At 37.8% G+C, this 17,870-nt stretch overlaps 2 protein-coding genes across 3 annotated transcripts; one reads left to right on the top strand and one right to left on the bottom strand.

Moving 5' to 3' along the window:
* Nucleotides 1–470: 470 nt before the first annotated feature.
* LOC148720836 (uncharacterized) lies at nucleotides 471–4,016 on the top strand. The gene has a single exon (XM_088737852.1). The coding sequence runs from the start codon at nucleotides 599–601 to the stop codon at nucleotides 2,228–2,230; it is 1,632 nt and encodes a 543-aa protein (XP_088593978.1). The 5' UTR covers nucleotides 471–598; the 3' UTR covers nucleotides 2,231–4,016.
* Nucleotides 3,638–17,870, bottom strand: LOC111336744 (thimet oligopeptidase). Of its 2 annotated transcripts, XM_088737845.1 has the most exons (25): nucleotides 17,715–17,870; nucleotides 16,497–16,569; nucleotides 16,104–16,170; nucleotides 15,760–15,799; nucleotides 15,062–15,137; nucleotides 13,589–13,720; nucleotides 13,061–13,098; nucleotides 12,455–12,567; nucleotides 11,482–11,536; nucleotides 11,360–11,407; nucleotides 10,855–10,971; nucleotides 10,558–10,699; nucleotides 9,800–9,819; nucleotides 8,939–9,004; nucleotides 8,706–8,810; nucleotides 8,094–8,126; nucleotides 7,915–7,989; nucleotides 7,198–7,271; nucleotides 6,922–7,025; nucleotides 6,679–6,761; nucleotides 6,494–6,538; nucleotides 6,294–6,357; nucleotides 5,572–5,639; nucleotides 4,949–5,065; nucleotides 3,638–4,189 (listed from the first exon to the last, which is right to left on the bottom strand). In XM_088737845.1, the coding sequence occupies exons 1-25, from the start codon at nucleotides 17,868–17,870 to the stop codon at nucleotides 4,106–4,108; spliced, it is 1,995 nt and encodes a 664-aa protein (XP_088593971.1). In that variant the 3' UTR covers nucleotides 3,638–4,105. The 2 variants fall into 2 exon arrangements, with proteins under 2 accessions (XP_088593971.1, XP_088593972.1); XM_088737846.1 differs by lacking the exons at nucleotides 3,638–4,189; nucleotides 6,294–6,357.

Genomic DNA, 17,870 nt, shown 5'->3' with positions numbered 1-17,870 from the left:
ACTGCACGAAATTCAAAAAAACTCAGCAAGACATGATTGCGTTGGTTACGACAATAGTGAAAATGACCCCCCGCACTTCGGTGGCTTGTTGTATAATTCCCTTATCAAACCATATAAAGAGTAAACAAATGCCTGATTAGTAAATGAAACAAGTTAACTCACGTGAAGGAGACGGAAAGACAAACGTCTGCCTTTAGCCTCCGGCGTCATGCTTCATTTATCCTTTCTGCGAAAACGGAGAAGTCTAAAATTATAACTCCAAGTTTGGTATTGTTATGAGAAATCGTTTCTCAAATTTTAATTTTAACTACATACTTTATGCCTTCTATTTTCTCAGAAAGCCCCTTTTTTTAACTGGTTGCGACCCTTGGGTTTCATTTCTTTTGTCACCCAGATTAAGGGACAACTTCATGTGCGTCATTAGTTCATACCTGATTTCAGTTTTAGTTCTAAATGCAAATAATCGATGGTTGAGTAGGGTTGCACTAAAGTGAGTTGTTGATCAGGAGTTCATGAGGGTACAGGGTGAACTCCACTGTGTGGCAAAGTCAAATCAAACTTCGCATACATCCGGTCGTTACAAGAGATTTTCAGAAAAATGTATTTTCAAACTGTTGTAGAGTTCATTGGTCATGTGGTGTACTGTTTCACTCGAAGTGTAGCAGAACATTACGATTTCAACGAGGTCGAAGAAAGCGCTCATTTATTTGAGTACGATCCCTTGAACGATACGGGCTTGGAGTGGTACAGTCATCCAATTGACGGAGAGATCATTTACCAAGAATACAGCAACAAAAACGTAACAACTCTCGACTACTTAAGCTCAGGTCGAACAGATGCCCGGCTGTTAAACGCCATTGCAGCAGAAAGTGACGAAGACCCATATCATGAACCGCTTGAGGATCGAGGAATGGCTTGGAAGAGATTGAGACCACCGTTGTTGAGTTCACTTTGGAAATCATTTTATTTTGGTTTCTTAATTTCAATCTTCGGTGCGATCATCGTTGGCTCAGTTTCAATTGTTATTTACTACCTCAGTTATCAAACACTACTTAAATGTGAAAGTTATTCCATAAAGTTTATCCCGGAAAAACTGCAATGGATGCGTACCATATCAGAAGTCATCATTTGTTCCTTCTATTTCTACTGGTTTTTTCTTAATTGTCTTTTTTACTTCCGGCCGTTTCAAGTTTTTGGAATTAAGCTGAAACTGTGCCTTTTATGTCTGGCATTTTATACGGTAGATGTGATTTATAGAATTTGCTTTCAGGCGTTTGGAATCACTCACACAAAGTTGACACCTAAGCAAAAAGTGCCGTTAGTAGTGCTATTTTGTCTAAATGTTTACCTGCAAAGTTGTGTTATTGTGAAGCGCTTTTGCGGAGGCCCCAGAAAGACACAATTGAAATTGCTTTTTATTTTATCAACGCCTGTTGTACTGTCCTATATCACTGCCGTTTTGATTGCGTATTTTATTTATCCTGCATTCAACAAAGAGGACAGATCAGGAAAAATGGTCATCGCCATATTCACCCCTCTCATCACAGTCTTTGTCAAAGGCGTCTCCCGCGTATGCATCCAGCGGTTGTCGCGTATCAGTCATCCGGGAACTTCATTCGTGCTGTTGGTGCCGCTTTACCTGGGGTCAGCGGTGATGCTGAGACTTTTACAGCTGGATTTAGGTCTGAATAAGAAATTCAAGTTCGTTGTGGTGATTGGAGTGATTCATGGCATCGCAGAAGTCATCGAACGCAGCACCATGGTTTTTATGGATCATCTATGCCACCAGGTTTTGGAAAAGAGGAGGGTTCCATGGGGAGGATTTCGCACGCCTCGCCGCGAAAGACTGGCAGCGGATATTGCCATTATGAGCATGTTCTATGAGTCAATCGCTATTATCTCTGTCAATGGTTTCCTCTACTTTTATGAGCATTTTTACGCCAGTGACGACCCCCCACTCCAACTTCTTCAGTCGTTTGCCATCAGCACATCAGTCCCACTGGCTATTGAGTGGTTTTTCACCAGTTTATCTATCACGATTGAAACTCGCTACCAAAACATGCCGATAATGGCGGTTTGGCAGAAAGCGTGGAAAAGACACATTCTGGTAGCAGTGATAAACAGTGTAGTGATCACGATCTGGGCCAGTACATATCTCTTCATCGCCATTAAAGAAACTCTCACTGATCAAAAACATCGCAATTGCGACATGCCCTTTACAAAGCCGTAAACGACACAAGACTGAGGGAATCTGGTAAACAATTATTTGTGCGTCAATTCTCAAGCACAGACCCAGCGCGACCTTAAATAGAGTAGCTCAGAATTAGAGGCGCATTTTCCCGGAGATGCGCTGTGGCAAGCTTCAATTCTCCTTCAACCTGTAAGACTCCAAAGTATTGGTATTTTATGATAGAAAAACACAAATATAACGACGATCATGATATAAAAAGAAGGAACAGGGATAGCTCTTTGCTAAGGATGGAAGACTACACTTGATCTAAAACTGCCAAATTTTTCAAACACTTAAGAAAATTGCTAAAGATGCGTAAACATTCATGTGGTCCCCTTAACCCCAACCTCGTTCCCAGGATCATCTCTCTTCCTTTCTTGCAAATGTTTCTTTTCGAGGAATGAGGACAGAGGGCCTGGGAACTAGAATGCTGTATAAACCGTGTACTTCAAATGTCCACAATGACGTCGCATTCGGCTTGTGATATAACTTTGTCCGACGCAAAATCTTCATGCGATCTCTTAAAAAAATACTCTCCTACATGTCTAAGGGTATGAACGAGTTCATCAGTAGGTCCATAATAGCCAGGGTTTTGCTTGTGCAAATGTGTCTGCCTTTAGCGGGATTCTCGAGGTGCCGGGGTATCTTAATGCTTCAAACATGACACAGCGTGTAAAGTATCCGCTGTACTAAACTCTTTTAACTCTCAGTAGAAATGATAACACATGTAATTTCTCCTCATAATATCCATACATTATCCTGCAAACAGGTTTTTAGAATACTCAAAGTTATCGGGCAGAAGCAGTCATCTTGATTTAACAGCAGATTCTCTTGACCAATTTACAAGGAAATGTGCGGCAGGAAAAGGGGAGAATTAACATATAGGGGAGTTAAATGGTCAAGGGTGGGGTTAGAAGGGTGCGATAAATTAGCATTAAAGCTCATTTTGATTGTGTCAAAATTGTAGGACCAAAACCAGGGAAGGGAGGGTATCATGAGGGCCTGCTGAGAACTTACAGTAAAATCAAGCAAGTTGCCTGAAACGCGCGCGAAAACGCGAACGACTCAACCGTGATGCATGATGAAGTTTTCTTTCATCTGGTTGTTTGAAAGGAAGGCGCAGTTTTCGAAACTAATCAGAGCACTAAGCAAAGCAAAAAGGAAGCAACGCCACATTATTTTCGATAAAGTTGGTCTTAAAGCTCACCACCGTTCATTGAGTCGCACTTAGAAGAAATTGTTTCCGCGTCTAATCTTCCACTGTCAAAAATCCAAATGCAGCCAAACATTTCACAAAGAAACAGTAAGTGTTATGTTGTCAATTTATGCCTGCGCAACTAGCAAGAAATCTAGCTAACGGCCAATTTCCAAAAACAAAAACAAACAAACAAGCAAATCCAGCCAAAGTTTGTAAAAAAGGATATAATTTACTCTACAGTTTTTGTCTTTCACTTAGATCGTCAGCGTCACACTGAAATTTACGTAAAAATCTTCCCACATTAATTCGAGATAATTGGAATTTTCAATTCTAAATTATGTTAGAGAGCTACGCCACAGAGTTACCTCGACGAGTTAAGTTTCACAAAATAGCAAGACCACTTGATACGATGTAATTTTAACACATAACTCTGTAACCTAACTCCATAACGTTAGATTTTTAAATTGAAAATTTAAATTAAGCAACTGATTAGCTGCCACTGAACTGCAGGGCAGCAATTGTAAACTGATCTGATGTAACGACAGCTTACGGTAGAAAGAATAAATACGCATTTGATGCAGTAACTAACTTTCAAGTATGATTGATGTGTACTTTTTACTGGCAACAAAGTGTAGCAATTTAGTGCGAGTGTTTTGAACAACTGAATTCCAATATTGCTATTTCTTGAGTCCTTTGCTCTCAAGGAAAGCCTCCTGGTTGGGTTCACGACCAAGAAAGTTTTTCAGCATGATGGAAGCATCCTGCGAAAATAAAATTCGTATTAGACGCTTTCAACACCACAAGACACTTTCCTTTTCTTTTTTATAGAAATCGAAATTTGACGAAGACTGACGAAACCTAACGGTATATCTATCGACAGTTGACGAAAACTGGCAGTATAGTTAATGAAACGCAACGAAGACTGACGAAACCTAACCGTAAATCTATCGATAGTTGACGAAAACTGGCAGTATAGTTAATGAAACGCAACGAAGACTGACGAAACCTAACTGTAAATCTATCGATAGTTGACGAAAACTGGCAGTATAGTTAATGAAACGCAACGAAGACTGACGAAACCTAACGAAGAGTGACGAAACCTAACGAAGAGTGACGAAATCCGGCAGTATAACCGTCCAGGCTTGACGAACATTGACGAAACCATGAAGAACAGTTATTACAAAAGTGACTACTAGTGACAAAAACAGGCAAAGTAGTAGTCGAAACGAGATCAAGACTAACGAAACCTTGCAACAAAGCTCACGAAACGCGACAAAAACTGAAAAAGAGTAACAAAATAGCAGATGTAAATGTAGATGGCAAATGTTCCGGCGGGGGGTGGGTTGGGGGTTGGCCAGTGATGGACTAGCATCCAATCCAAGGTAGGTACCAATACTCCTTGTCCCGCCATGTTACGGAACCTGAGATAAGCTCCAACTGGATAGTTAACTTTTTATTCTTTTTCGAGTTTTTTTACTTTAATTTTTTTAACATTTCATTTTTCATTGACATGTACTAACCAAAGTGCCTCCTGGCTGAAGAATGAATTTCCTATAATCAAGACCAACCAAAGGATTCATGATTCCTTCCTTCTTAAACCTGGTGTAAAACATATCCGATGAGAAGACTTCGCTCCACTGAAACAAAAAGAAAAGGTGTACAAGATAACTTAGGTGTAGAAAAGGATGGGAAGTCTCGTGCTCAGACCTTTCACGGCCAAGCGGTTGTAAGTTACAGATACACTGTACGATCTGCCTGTTTACAAGATTACAGGATGGGATATAACAAGTGTATCGCCAATCCCAGCTTTCTGAGGAAAAAAAAAACCAAGTATTCCCCCCTCCCCCCCCCCGACGGTAGCTAACCTGATGTTCGTTTAAAATGAACAACTTCCTACTTTTACAAGAAACTTTGCCACAACTTTTTGAGTCGTTTCTCGACGATGCCCAAGTTATTTTCACAGCGAAAGAAACAAAACAGTATTAGTTTGTTGAGACAGACGAATGCTAAAAATGACGAATGGAAAAAAAAAAAAAAAAAATGAAACGAGGATATTAAAGGACAGGGAGGAAAAGAAAAGGTAACAAATGACAAAGGAAAAAACGTGAGGTAGCTTCTAAAACAGCTCAAATTTTTATCTAACCAGATAACCATAGTATTGTGCATCGTATCCTCCAGCTAAATGGCCAAAGGATGCTGGCATGTTGGTGTCTGAAAAGGAAAAGTTAAGGCTAAAGATTAGCATGGTTTAGTTTTCTGCGACGTGTTCAAATGGTTGGAACCAGACTCCGTTTGAAGAAACCAGCGAAATTTTAGCCATGTTGAAAAGGAAAGCGCTTTAACGGATTGTATTAATCACTAATCACTTTCGCTAGCTCGCAGACTTGCGAAATAAAATAATAACAACATTTATCATTTGAGTAGAAAATGTGTTTCTTTGCTACGCTGTACGTTCGTTTTGCTCCGTAACCCATACGATCTTTCTGTGACAGATGGTTGCCCTGGAAACCATTGACCCCTGGCTACCCCAAAAATCCACTTGGCGATGTTTCCGGAATGTTTCTTGTAAGTACGAGACCTTTAGAGCACCATTTCGATTAAGTCTTGTCAAACCAAACCCATTGCAATCAAATCGGCCAAATAGAACAAAAGAAAAAATTACAGGAAGTCTGTGAGAACTTAAAGTACAAAAACAAGTAAACTGCCGAAAGTGCGAGAAAATTTGAATCACCCAGTTGCATTTGATTGGTTGAGAGGTTGGCGCGAGTTTTCTTGACCAATCACAGAGCAAAGTAAAGAAAATTCATTTCATTCTTCAATAGGTTTGAGACAGCTGAGACTGCACTACATGACGCTTAAACTCACTTGGTGAAGACGGTATACGGAGTATCTCGGATGAAAGCTTAGAGAAGATCTCCGCAGTGTTTGCCTGTAGGGATTTGACGACAGAATTCTGTTAAGGTACTGTTCAAGTAGTTCACTGTTTGGGCTAAAATGTGATTTAAGTTTTCACCGATTTCCACAAAAAACATAAGCCATTAGGTTAAAAAAGGATGAAACTGTACCTTAGGTTGAGTATGAATTGTTTGATCAAATGTTGCCAACAAAATCTGAAATAAATCGGAAATAAAAAAAGAAGGATGTCCAAGGTTAACCACGATATTTCCAATAGTTCTCAAAAGCCTTCCACTGTCACATGCAAGAGTCCTAAAGATAGACTGTAATGGCAGTAAAATTTATTGTCACTCACTTGTCTTAAATTAAACACGCCGGTGTTCGCATTACGAGACGCTATGAGTTTGTCAAGCATTTCGTCTGGAACAGAACTGGAATCTGCAACAGAATATTTCACTTTCTTAGGAAAACATTAAAACCCAGCATAAGCAACAATCCTCTGGTCTCTTTAGTAGTTGACACATTCTGTTTTTGTTCTCACTGTTTTCTGATTTTGACCTATAGTAACGAGTTTTGTATTCAAAGTCTTTCAACATACCTTTGTAATGGGCTGACATGCGATGAAGAGGTTCTTTTTCCCAGCACCAGTTCTCCAACATCTGAGAAGGAGCTTCGACAAAGTCTCTCTCCACATTTGTACCACTGTAGGTGTGATAGAGGACACTATACCGTAAGATTTTGGCTAAAGCTGAACGCAACGCGATAAACCCCTCCGGGAAGGCTGTAAGTTTCAGGGCTTACATGGGGGTGGGGCGGGGGATGGCGCATACCCTTATTTGCATGAAAATATTGATTAAAACATCGAAATAATTACCTGAAAATTGCAAAATCTGCTTTAGCGCATAACTGATGCATCACGTGGCCAAACTCATGGAAAAATGTCTCCACCTTTAATTTAAGGAATATCGCACAATTGAGTAAAAATAATCATTTACCAGTGAAGACAAACACAAAAGTGGTAAGGACAAAGCAGAAAGGAAAAAAGATAAAAACGGATGCGGAAGATTGAGACAGGTTGAAAATGACTACAAATAATTATCTTGTTACTGTAAGAGACAACAACAGAAAAGAGACAATAATAACCTGGAAAGAACTGAATAACCATGGCCAGAAATGGAGAAGATTTACAAGGATTTTAAATGGCTACAAAATATTAGTTTGGTGAGATAGAAAAACACAGAGAAGACAATAATAACTTAGGAAGGTACAAGATAACTGAGGATGGAGAAGATTAACAAGGATTCTAAATTACTCTAAATATTAATTTGGTGAAATAGGAAAACATAAAGGGGTTGATGGTAAACCGAGAAGGGACACGGATGGAAAAAGATGGAAACCAGTAAATAACTACAAAATACTGGTCTGGTAAGAAAGAAAAACATAAAAGAGACGATAAAAAACCAAGAGGGAACAAAATTGGTTGGGGATGGGGAAGGTTGACACGGATTGTAGATGGCAGTTTTATGAGCACAAACCGAGGGTCAAATGAAGCTTCTCTAAAGCTTAAGGTTTACTGTTTGTAAATCCATACCTCTTGATGTGTCAATAGCGATGGTTGGTCACCTGATGGTCTCGTAAAGTTTGCCACCATGGCTGCCACTGAAATCTGAAATAATTGGTCAAAGTTGATGTAAGGTGTTACGTGCAAACCCAACAGATTCTGAACTTGAAATAAATGTAAATGTTACACTAAAATAGAAGCATCGTTACCTGCCTACTGCCATCAGCCAACAAACATCCAGGCTAAAAGAAACAGCAGTAATAATTCCTTTAACCAAATAACCTTTCTCAAGCGTTCAGTCAGTAACACGAAGCGCATCAGCAAATACGGCGTGATAGAGTGAAAAAACGAGAGACGCTTCGGTCAGGTCGTGTAAAAAACGCGTTCCTTATGCGACGCGACCCAAACCTGCTTCTTTTTCTCTCTCCGCTACAACTCTCTTTCTTTTTCTCTCTCCGCTACATCATGTCTGACGGACCCCAATCCATCAGACATGAAATCATTTCAGCGGCAGGATCTCAAACTACTATCCAACTTGCTGAATATTTTTTATGACGTGTAACGTGAAACTGCGCGTAAAGAGGGATGTGGGGGGGGGGGGGGGGAAGAAGCTCCACTGAGAGGTAGTTTGCCGCGAAAAATATTTTGTTTTCTGAAGCAATGCATATGGGTACTATATCAAAAATTTCTGGATCCACCCCAGTTCCTGTACCTTGTGTCATACAGGTCTAATGGTCTCTAAATGCTGGAGTGCAATGCAACAGAACATCGCTTACTAATTTGACTGATCACATCACGTGTGATAAAATGTGGTTATTTACCTGCAGTCCAAAGCAAGCTGCATGACCGAACTTCCCTTCTCTTGGAAACAAGTCCAAGTAGAAGTATCCTATAATTTCTGATGATGCTGCATCTTGAACACTAAACTATTTCAACAGAAAAAAGTAAAAAATGTCAAGACTTTCGAACCCTGAAGTGCCTCTGAAATATTAAGCGATTTCAGAAGGGCAAAGAACAATAGAATCGTTTTGATTATCAATGTGAAGATATATACCATCTGTATATCTGGGTTCCACACTTGTGGGTTCTCAATTTCTTCAAAACGCAATCCTAAAAGTTCCTGTGAAAGTAGAATTCATGAACAGTGCTTGAAAAGTACTATAAGTATACACTATAAAGGGTGCGATTTCTAAGCACCAGTGCTTTCTACATGTAACAAGTGGGCATCAAACAGGGATACCTCTACATGTCTCAAACCTTAGACAGTATAAAGTAATCCCAGCATCACATGAGGCACATGATTTTTATGCTTGTGGTGGTACACAGGAACCCCATCCTAAAGGTTCATGCCTTTTGTGGCACAAGATAATTCCATCCTTGAGGTTCAAGTCTAACATAAGTCACAAGTATCCAATCTCATTAGTTTAAGCTTTGGGTGTTACACTGCAATCCCATTTCACAGGCAAAAGCTTTTTGTGACATAGAAATCCTTGTCTATGGTATCAAGCCTTAAGTAACACATATAAATCTAACTGTTCTATCTCAGGACCAGAAAAATACACCATTGACAACAGCATTAATTCAGCTCCCTTAAAGTTTCTTGTAAAACTGTGGAAGTCATTTAATTCTCAATATCTACTAAATTAAATACAACCAGCCTACTAGTTGAGTGTTCATCTATGTAGATGTTGTTCAATTTTATACTTGGTTCAAATTTTATTTTCCTTTGTTCTCGGTCATGTTAATGTATGATAATGAGTTTGAAACAAACGAAAATAAAAATTGAACCAAGGATAAAATTGAACTACAACATAGATGTACAAAAAAAGGGTGAAAGGAGAAATAGGACAAAAACTGCATACATGCATGTCCTACACCATAACTTGTGATTAAAAAGAAACTATTATAGTCATACCTGATAAATTTCCAACAGACCTAAAAGACATGAAAAAGGATAGATAAATACATTACTGAATTTGTCTTGAACAGCAGTTAACAATCAGTAATTAATTTGTGTTTCCATCTTAGGTCCCATACTGGTGATTAGCTAATAATATCAATCGCCATCATAATTATGGTTACTGTCTTAAGATACAAACATACATACATACATACATACATACATACATACATACATAGGTCAATTGACCACTCCCCATAGGGGCTTTTCAGGGCCAACACCCACCCATCCCACCCAGGGGAGGATATCCACCACACAGTAATTTCGTGCGTAGGAAATTAACGTCTCCTACCCTTAACCCTGCAGGAGATGGGGCCTACGGTTTATTCATCCTTATCCGAGAAGACTAGAATATCTATCCATTTCTTGATTATAGAAAGGTAGCAAATTCTCCTCACTTATTTTAAGACCACGAGTATTTGCCTTGCCGGGGCGCGAACCCTCGACCTTCCGCACAACACAATCCGGCGCTCTAACGCTCTAAACCTGGCCCAGTGGTTGTTCAAAGGGCAGATAAGGTTATCTAATGGATAAATCAGTATACAGTCAATAGGGGTTAACAAAACATACTGCCCTGTCCACTGGAAAGTAATTTATTCCTGGGGCATTATCCACCATTTGAAAAACCATGACCTGAGGTTTACAAGTAGATTCAAGATGTACAGGAAAAAGCTAAAATTAAATGTAGATAACTGATAACCAGCTTAACATACCTTTGGTAACTATATGAAGAGGAAAGTATTCTTTTAACTTGTTCTGGTCCACAGCATAACTCTTCTCCTCTACCATGGTCATGTAGTAGCGCATGTCCCAGTAGTTGATCTTTCCATCAAAATCATGCCCTAATTCTTTGCACTACAAAAAAAAAAAAAACAAAACAAAAACAAAAAAAACAGCAAAAAAAAGGATAGAGAAAAGAGAAGATTGTGTTATGGTTAGAGTTATTTGAAAAATTGCACATTTTTAACCACAGCTTGAAGGAAAAATGAAAGAAGAAACTGCCAGATTACCTCAGCCTCTTTTAAATGAACCATTTCAGCTAAATCAGCATCACCAAGGGGTCGTAATTTTTTTCCTAACTCTGATAGGAAATTAGAGACTGCTTCTGCTGTTTTGGCCATACGTAACTAAGAACAACAATAAAAAAGAATAATAATTCTAACATCAAACAATCAATCCATTTCTACTTTCATATTGAGCCTTTTGAGATATCAAGGGAAAAAAGTCAATTGTTTTGGTAAAGGTAAAGAATTTCATCCCATGAATACATCGGCTAAAGAATCCGATCCCACCAATGCATAAGCCAAGACAATGCCAATGTGTCGGCTGACACACAAGGAACTCTAAGTAGTGTGTCAGCCAACCTGTTGGTAGCACGTCAGTCCAGGTGTAGGCCAATGTGTTGGTTGATGTCACCAACATGTTTGTAGTGTGTCAGAGGTGTATGCCTAGAGTGGTGGCAGATGTGTTGGCCAACTGGATAAAGGTGCACAGGAAAAAACTATTTCAATTTACCTCTGTGATGTAGCTTGCATGTGTTGGATAATCAAGAAGATCTGCCATCTACAAAATAATATTTCCAACAATTATTTCTATCATGTGTGAGGATTGGATTAAGATACTAAAATTCCTCACACCTTTTGTCTTAGTTCCACCAGTTCTTCCAAAATTGGAGTGTTTTCTTGTATACATCTGCAACAATAACATCACAAAGTGAATGAAACTCATAATACCTCAGTCTAAGCATCAATTACTGGTAATTGGTTATATCAACTAAGTTGAAATTATAAATTGGCCACCGTAATGAATAAAAAAGCTATTTTATGCATTACGGTGGCTAACTTAGTTGATATAACCAATTTATCTTCAGTTACCCCCACCGACGCAGCACCACAGTTTCTTTAGAAACTTTCAGCCTTTATTAAATTACTGGTAGACATTCATGATTTTTCTTTTAATGTTGCAAGAAATATACAACCTTTTTGAAAGACATGTTTTGGCATGCATATGCCATCTTCAGTCAATGAGTAACCGAGTGTGAACAATTATATAGTAATGCAAAGTAAAGTTTATGTTCAAGGCTAATAAATGGTAATGAAGTAATCATGTTGCTAACTTTCATTTAACCCTCTTACATCGAAGATCTGATTTTTAATTCTCCCCTCTAACTGAAAGACATTTCTTTCTAAACTAGTTATGACAATTTGGTGTTAGATCAACTGTAGCTTAAAACTTCTATCTGATATGTTCGAGTATTCTCATTACTTGGTTGTTGGATAGTGTATGAATATTATAGAGAGAACTTAAACGCTAATCACTTCTGGGAGTAAGAGTGTTAAAAGACATTTAAAACATGTGAGATGGAATGTTGCATCTCCATATATGCAAGGTCTGCACAGTTAAATCCTGAATGTACCTCTGAAAAACTCTACCTGATAAGTGTGAGTATTCTCACTACCTGTTTGCTGGATAATGAAAGGATATTATAAGGAGAAGTTACATGTCATTCACTTCTGGCAGTTTAAGGGTTAAAAGACAATTCATGTAAAACTTGTGAGATGGATGCATCTCCATATTGGCAAAGTCTAAACAGTTAAATCTTAAATGTACCTCCTGTTAAATGCATATTCAATTTTCTGTCTGGTGTGTGGATTGGATGCTTTCCTCATGATTGGAAAATAATGGGGGTACTTAAGAGTAACTTTGTGCAAGCCGGCATCTGTCTGAAAAATAAGATTAATGTTCTAAATTGGTAAATCAAAAGATATCTGCATCACTGATATCAAGGGTATCATCAAAACTGGCCAATGGTGATCTACCAGGGCATGATGTGAAACCTTTTCTGATCACAGCCACATTGATTTTCCATTGTTGTTAGCAACTTGCACATAAAGTTGCTGAAATTTTCATGATGTAATTTAAAGTATCCTCAGTATATACACCTGTATAATCTCCACAAAACCACCCTTAGGTTGATGCTGTGAAGGCCCGGGGAGCGGGGGGGGGGGGGGGAGGGTTGTGGCTGAACTTTTCCAAAGAGGGGGTGACGGGTTAAGAATATTTGCACTTTTTAAGTAACATGGTTTATATTTACTGGTATTCTTTGTTGACCCCAACTGGTGTTTCCCATGGCAACTGTGTTGAAGAGATTTTGCACTACTGTACAGAAGTTATGAAGTTACCAATAATAATATCAATATCTAAGTGACAAATTACCTTTTCTAAGCTGCTTATAAAATCATCAGGCAAACCAACTGGGAAAAAGAAATGAAAAATACAATATTTATGACCAAAAATTACTGGAAAATCATATCTCATGATTGAATCATAGTCAAGATTGACAAAAATAGGAATAAAAACAATATTGGGTGAATAAAATTACAAAATTAATACACATAAGATAATGGCAGAAAAATATAATGGGACAAAGCTATTAACACTGTTTTCTGCATGGTTATTCTGACCAAAACTTGTTTTTGTTGATCACTTCTAGGAGGTAAAAGAATGACAAGGAAATGCATGCACCCAAAAGTGATCAACCTGTAACTTCTCCCACTAATATCCACACATTACACAACAAACAGATAATGAGAATACTCAAACTTATCAGGTATAAGTTTTTAGCTTGACCTAACACCAAATTCTTGTAACTAATTATTTATCAGGTTACGTGTAGCAGCTAGACGGGAGAATTTACGATCAGATCTTGGGAGCAAAAGGGTTAATAATACATCACACGTATACCTAACTCTTCCTTTGTAAATTCCAGTATTGTGTTCTCCTCATTCAGGTTCTTGTTAAAGTCAATGCATAGACCACTCATCTTTGTCTTTATAGATTTGATTTCTGTTTGAACATCTGCTGGTAAATGAAGACCTGTGGGATAATACAAAAAAGTTTAACACCATGTATAATAACTGCGATAGAAGATATTCTCTAAGAAATGCAGATTTTAGAATCCCTCGCTTTAATACAGTTAAAAATATGGTAAACACTCTATAAGATACTATGGCCCTCTCCTCTGGTTGAAACTTACAAAAGAGTTACGCAGTGAAGAGAGCCTGCACGGATTTAAGAGCAAAATCAGGAGAACGGACATGACTGTCATGATTGATGATGGATGCAAAAAATGTGCGCTCTGTAATAGTTGATTTTTAACTCTATGACATTTATAAATAATTTTAACTGTTACTAGGTTGGGTAAATAATCCTGTAAATAGGTTCCAGATTTCTTATTTTTAAAGCTTTTACCCTGTGTCCCCAATTAGTACTATGCGCTGGGTTTTCACGACACATAAATAAAGTTCACTACTTCTACTATAGGGCTCAACACTAACTTTTCAACTTACTGGCCAAGTGGCTAGTGACGTCTTAGATATTATGACAATTTCAGTTTGTTTACTAGCCAAACTGGCTAGTGGAAATCAAAAACCACTAGCCAAAACTGAATTTCTACAAGTCTGTGGCTAGTGGGCGACCTTTAGTGTCGAGCCCAGAATAAATGATAATTCAAAAATAAATAACAAAGTACATAAATAAATAAAATATTAAATAATGGCACATGACTGTATATTTAGTTGCCACCTCAGAAAGTATCAGGGAAAAAGTGGTCAAGCTGTCATGTCATATTGCACAAATTGCACAATATTTTTTTTTTGGCATATTTTTTTGGACTTTGATGCTGTGATATGTGTTTAATATATGTATAGACATGTTGGGGAAAGTCCAGGTTTGATTTTGCTGTCATTCCTTCAACAGGACACTTTTTCTTGTGCTCAATGGTCTACTGATTTCTAACCTCAGTTAGTAATAACTGCTACATACACTGTGCCTTTTAATTATTAAGGGTTGCATTTAAGAGCCCTGTGATAGAAGTCCATGTTGCCATGCGTTTCAGCATTCAATAATGGATCACAGGTCAAAATAAGGTATGAACAAAAAATTAGTGGCACAGAGACGCCACAGGCTCAGCTGGGTCTGTCACTGAAAAATTATCATGGCTGGTTTAACTAATCCGCCCTACAGCCATAACATGGAAACAAAATGGTGTTACATTGTAGATGGTATCTCTTCTTCATTAAAAAATACTCATGAACGTACTCTACACAATTTTCAACAGGAACAAGCTCAAAGTGAGCTTAACTGATGAAGTACTAACATGGGCAACATTGTCTCTACACAAATAGCATGATGACATATCATCATGTAATCACATACCATTTCTTTTTCCAAGTTTTATTAACCTCTCCAAAACACATCCAGCTTCTCGAAACAATGGTGCCTTGTGTCTTTCCTGTGTAAAATAAATCATTATCAGATGTTCATAATCAGCACTATAAACTTGTAATAAGCAAGCAAGATGAACAAGACACCAATGACAAAACCTGTTTCCCTGTGAATGTTATAATTGTTCAAACTGCTTCGATGGAGATTTACAGTTGTTGTAAGAGTTTCATAGTTCAACCCTGACTTACTCATGCTAGCACTACGCCATATCATTAAAGTCGTAAAGATAAAGAATCCAATCCTACCAGCGCATTAGCCAATGCATCGGCCAACACGTTGGCTACTGCATCTGCTGACAGTGGTGTGTGTGTGTGTTGGCTGATGTGTCGGTAGGATTGGAATTTTAACCTTCACCATGAAGATGGCAAAGCATTCATAAGTAATGTATCATCATTAAGCCCAAAATTACGATGTGATGCAGGAACTCTATAGTAAGGTAGCTAAGGTAATATGTCTCTTAAATATGTTATTCCTGAAATACTGATTTAAACACACCTAATGAGTGAAGTTTTTTTTAAAATTTGTACATAAAGTGGGACAAGGATTTCCCCGCCCCTTCTTGCCCTCTATTGGCAGTCACCAACATCATGTTCCATTTAGTGTCATCAGATATATCAATTTTTAATTACCTGAAAAGCAACCAGGTTGTCAAAGACATCCTTCCGCATGCTGTGAACAATAATAAAATGGAATAATGTGTGTAAGAATTAAAATCAAATGGACTCCATGGACAAAACGTTTTACTCATCTATAGATAAATTCATTAATTACCAAGATCCAGGTATCCATAACAAGTTTAAATAAGAAAAAATCAGCAGAAAAACTTGTAACCACAAAGAACTTGTCATGAGCACCAAAAAGCGAGTCTTGACTTCATCCTTTTGTTCTATTTTTTAACAATGCCTAAATTTAGAAAACTGCAGGTGGAATTAATTAAAATGGTCATTATTGTAAACAAAACAGTTTGAAATACCTGACTTCCACCTCAAATTCTGAAAGTTTTCTGTCAGCCTCAGTACTGGCTGTTCTGATCTCTTTATCTACAGGTATTCAATGAAAAAAAATTTTAAATCAATTTATTGAAAACCTAAATATTTGGTATTCTGGTGCTGTAAACACCATGACAGAAGAAGAAGGGATGGGGGAGAAGACAATTACTATTTTTGATTTGTCTTTCTTCATTACATGGTTCAGAGCCACCTTAACTACTCAAAAAACTTATTAAATACCATTTCTTATGTAAAAAACTAGTGAAAAAGTTTGAAAGCAACAATCAAAAGAATTTGGTATCTACAAATAACAAAAATTTTTGAACCACCTTAGGAAAGAGGTGTTGGACTTTGGTGTTCTTATCAGTGTGCAATACCTGTGGAAACATGCTGGGGGAAGTCCAAGTTTGACTTTGCTGTATGATATTCAGCACTGCCATCAGACAAGGCCTGGGGAAATATTAATGCACAAAAATATATCATTAGGCCTAAGGACTAGATGCAAATGTTTTCCTATGATGCTGTTGAATTAGAGAATAAACCCCCATCACCGTTTTGATTTAAAAGTCAATTCTAAACATTGTCAACAAAGTAGAATTTACGCTTTAAGAAGATTTTGTTGTCAAATCAAAAGATATCCTTTAGTTGATAATTATCTTTCTTCTCATCACCTTCTATACAAAAATGTATATATATCGTTGGGAGAAATTCCTTTTTGGTCATCAACCCTGGGAGTGAAAATGTTAAATAAAGTATACAGCCTGTTCTTTTACCATGAAGATATCAAGGAAGAGATGGAGAAAGCTATCAAGAAGAAAGATATTTTCTCTGCCTTTTTTCCTTAGGTGTATTTCTGTTAGATCATTTTAGCATTAGTGATGTGTTAATGCTTTTAGAAGTTGAATGCCTCAGAGCCAAAAGGGAGAATACAATGTTTGATTGTAAATATGCACCCAAATTAGTAGAAAGTGCATGTAGAGGTAAAACACAATCCCTTAAATTATGACGATTTTGTGAACAAAACTCGTTCCGTGAATTTTTAAAGCACGCTCTTCACGTGCTGATACACTTATTTGTCATTCCATTGATGCAATGTTCACACTCTCTTACGAAATCCTAAATATAGTAAAATGCCATCTGATCGATTTGGTTAAAAATGAGAAACCTTTGTATTTCATCGCATTTTTTTGGGCAAGTCGGTTCACCTTTTTAATTAGCATAATTTCATTATTCTATTTTTTAATTTTAATATTATTTTTTGGAGTTAGGACTTAGAAATTCGATATTTCCGTCTTAAACTATATCTAGTCTACTGCGATTTATTTTTCCAGAGTTTGATCAGAGCACTGAAGCGTGACGTGTTGCTAGACGAAAGTGTAGCAGCAGACAAAATCAAGTCAGTTTCATGGGCACATCGTCAATCTTATCCGTCAAAACTCTCCTTTATTGTGAAATTTTAACAAAAGGTTCAGTTGATCGTGAACATCTCGACGGAAAGAAAATCATTGACCATCGCAGATAACGCACGTGAAACACTCGTGGAATAATTGTCAAGGGGGTCGGTTCAGGAAGGAACGATCAAAAAGTTCACTTGCCTTCAAACAGTTTTCATACGTCACATCGTCCGGGTTTAACGCACCAACAGCATCGTAAACTTTCCTCGATTGCTCAATCAGCTCATCCGTTCGTTTCAGGATTTCTTCTGCGGATAAATTCCACTGAAGTTTCACGCCTTTAACGGTATTCGCCAT

This window comes from Stylophora pistillata, chromosome 11 (genome assembly GCF_964205215.1).
Source record: "Stylophora pistillata chromosome 11, jaStyPist1.2, whole genome shotgun sequence".
NCBI lineage: Eukaryota > Metazoa > Cnidaria > Anthozoa > Scleractinia > Pocilloporidae > Stylophora > Stylophora pistillata.
The sequence above is the reverse complement of the archived record's forward strand: the minus strand, read 5'-3'. Positions and strand labels throughout refer to the sequence as shown.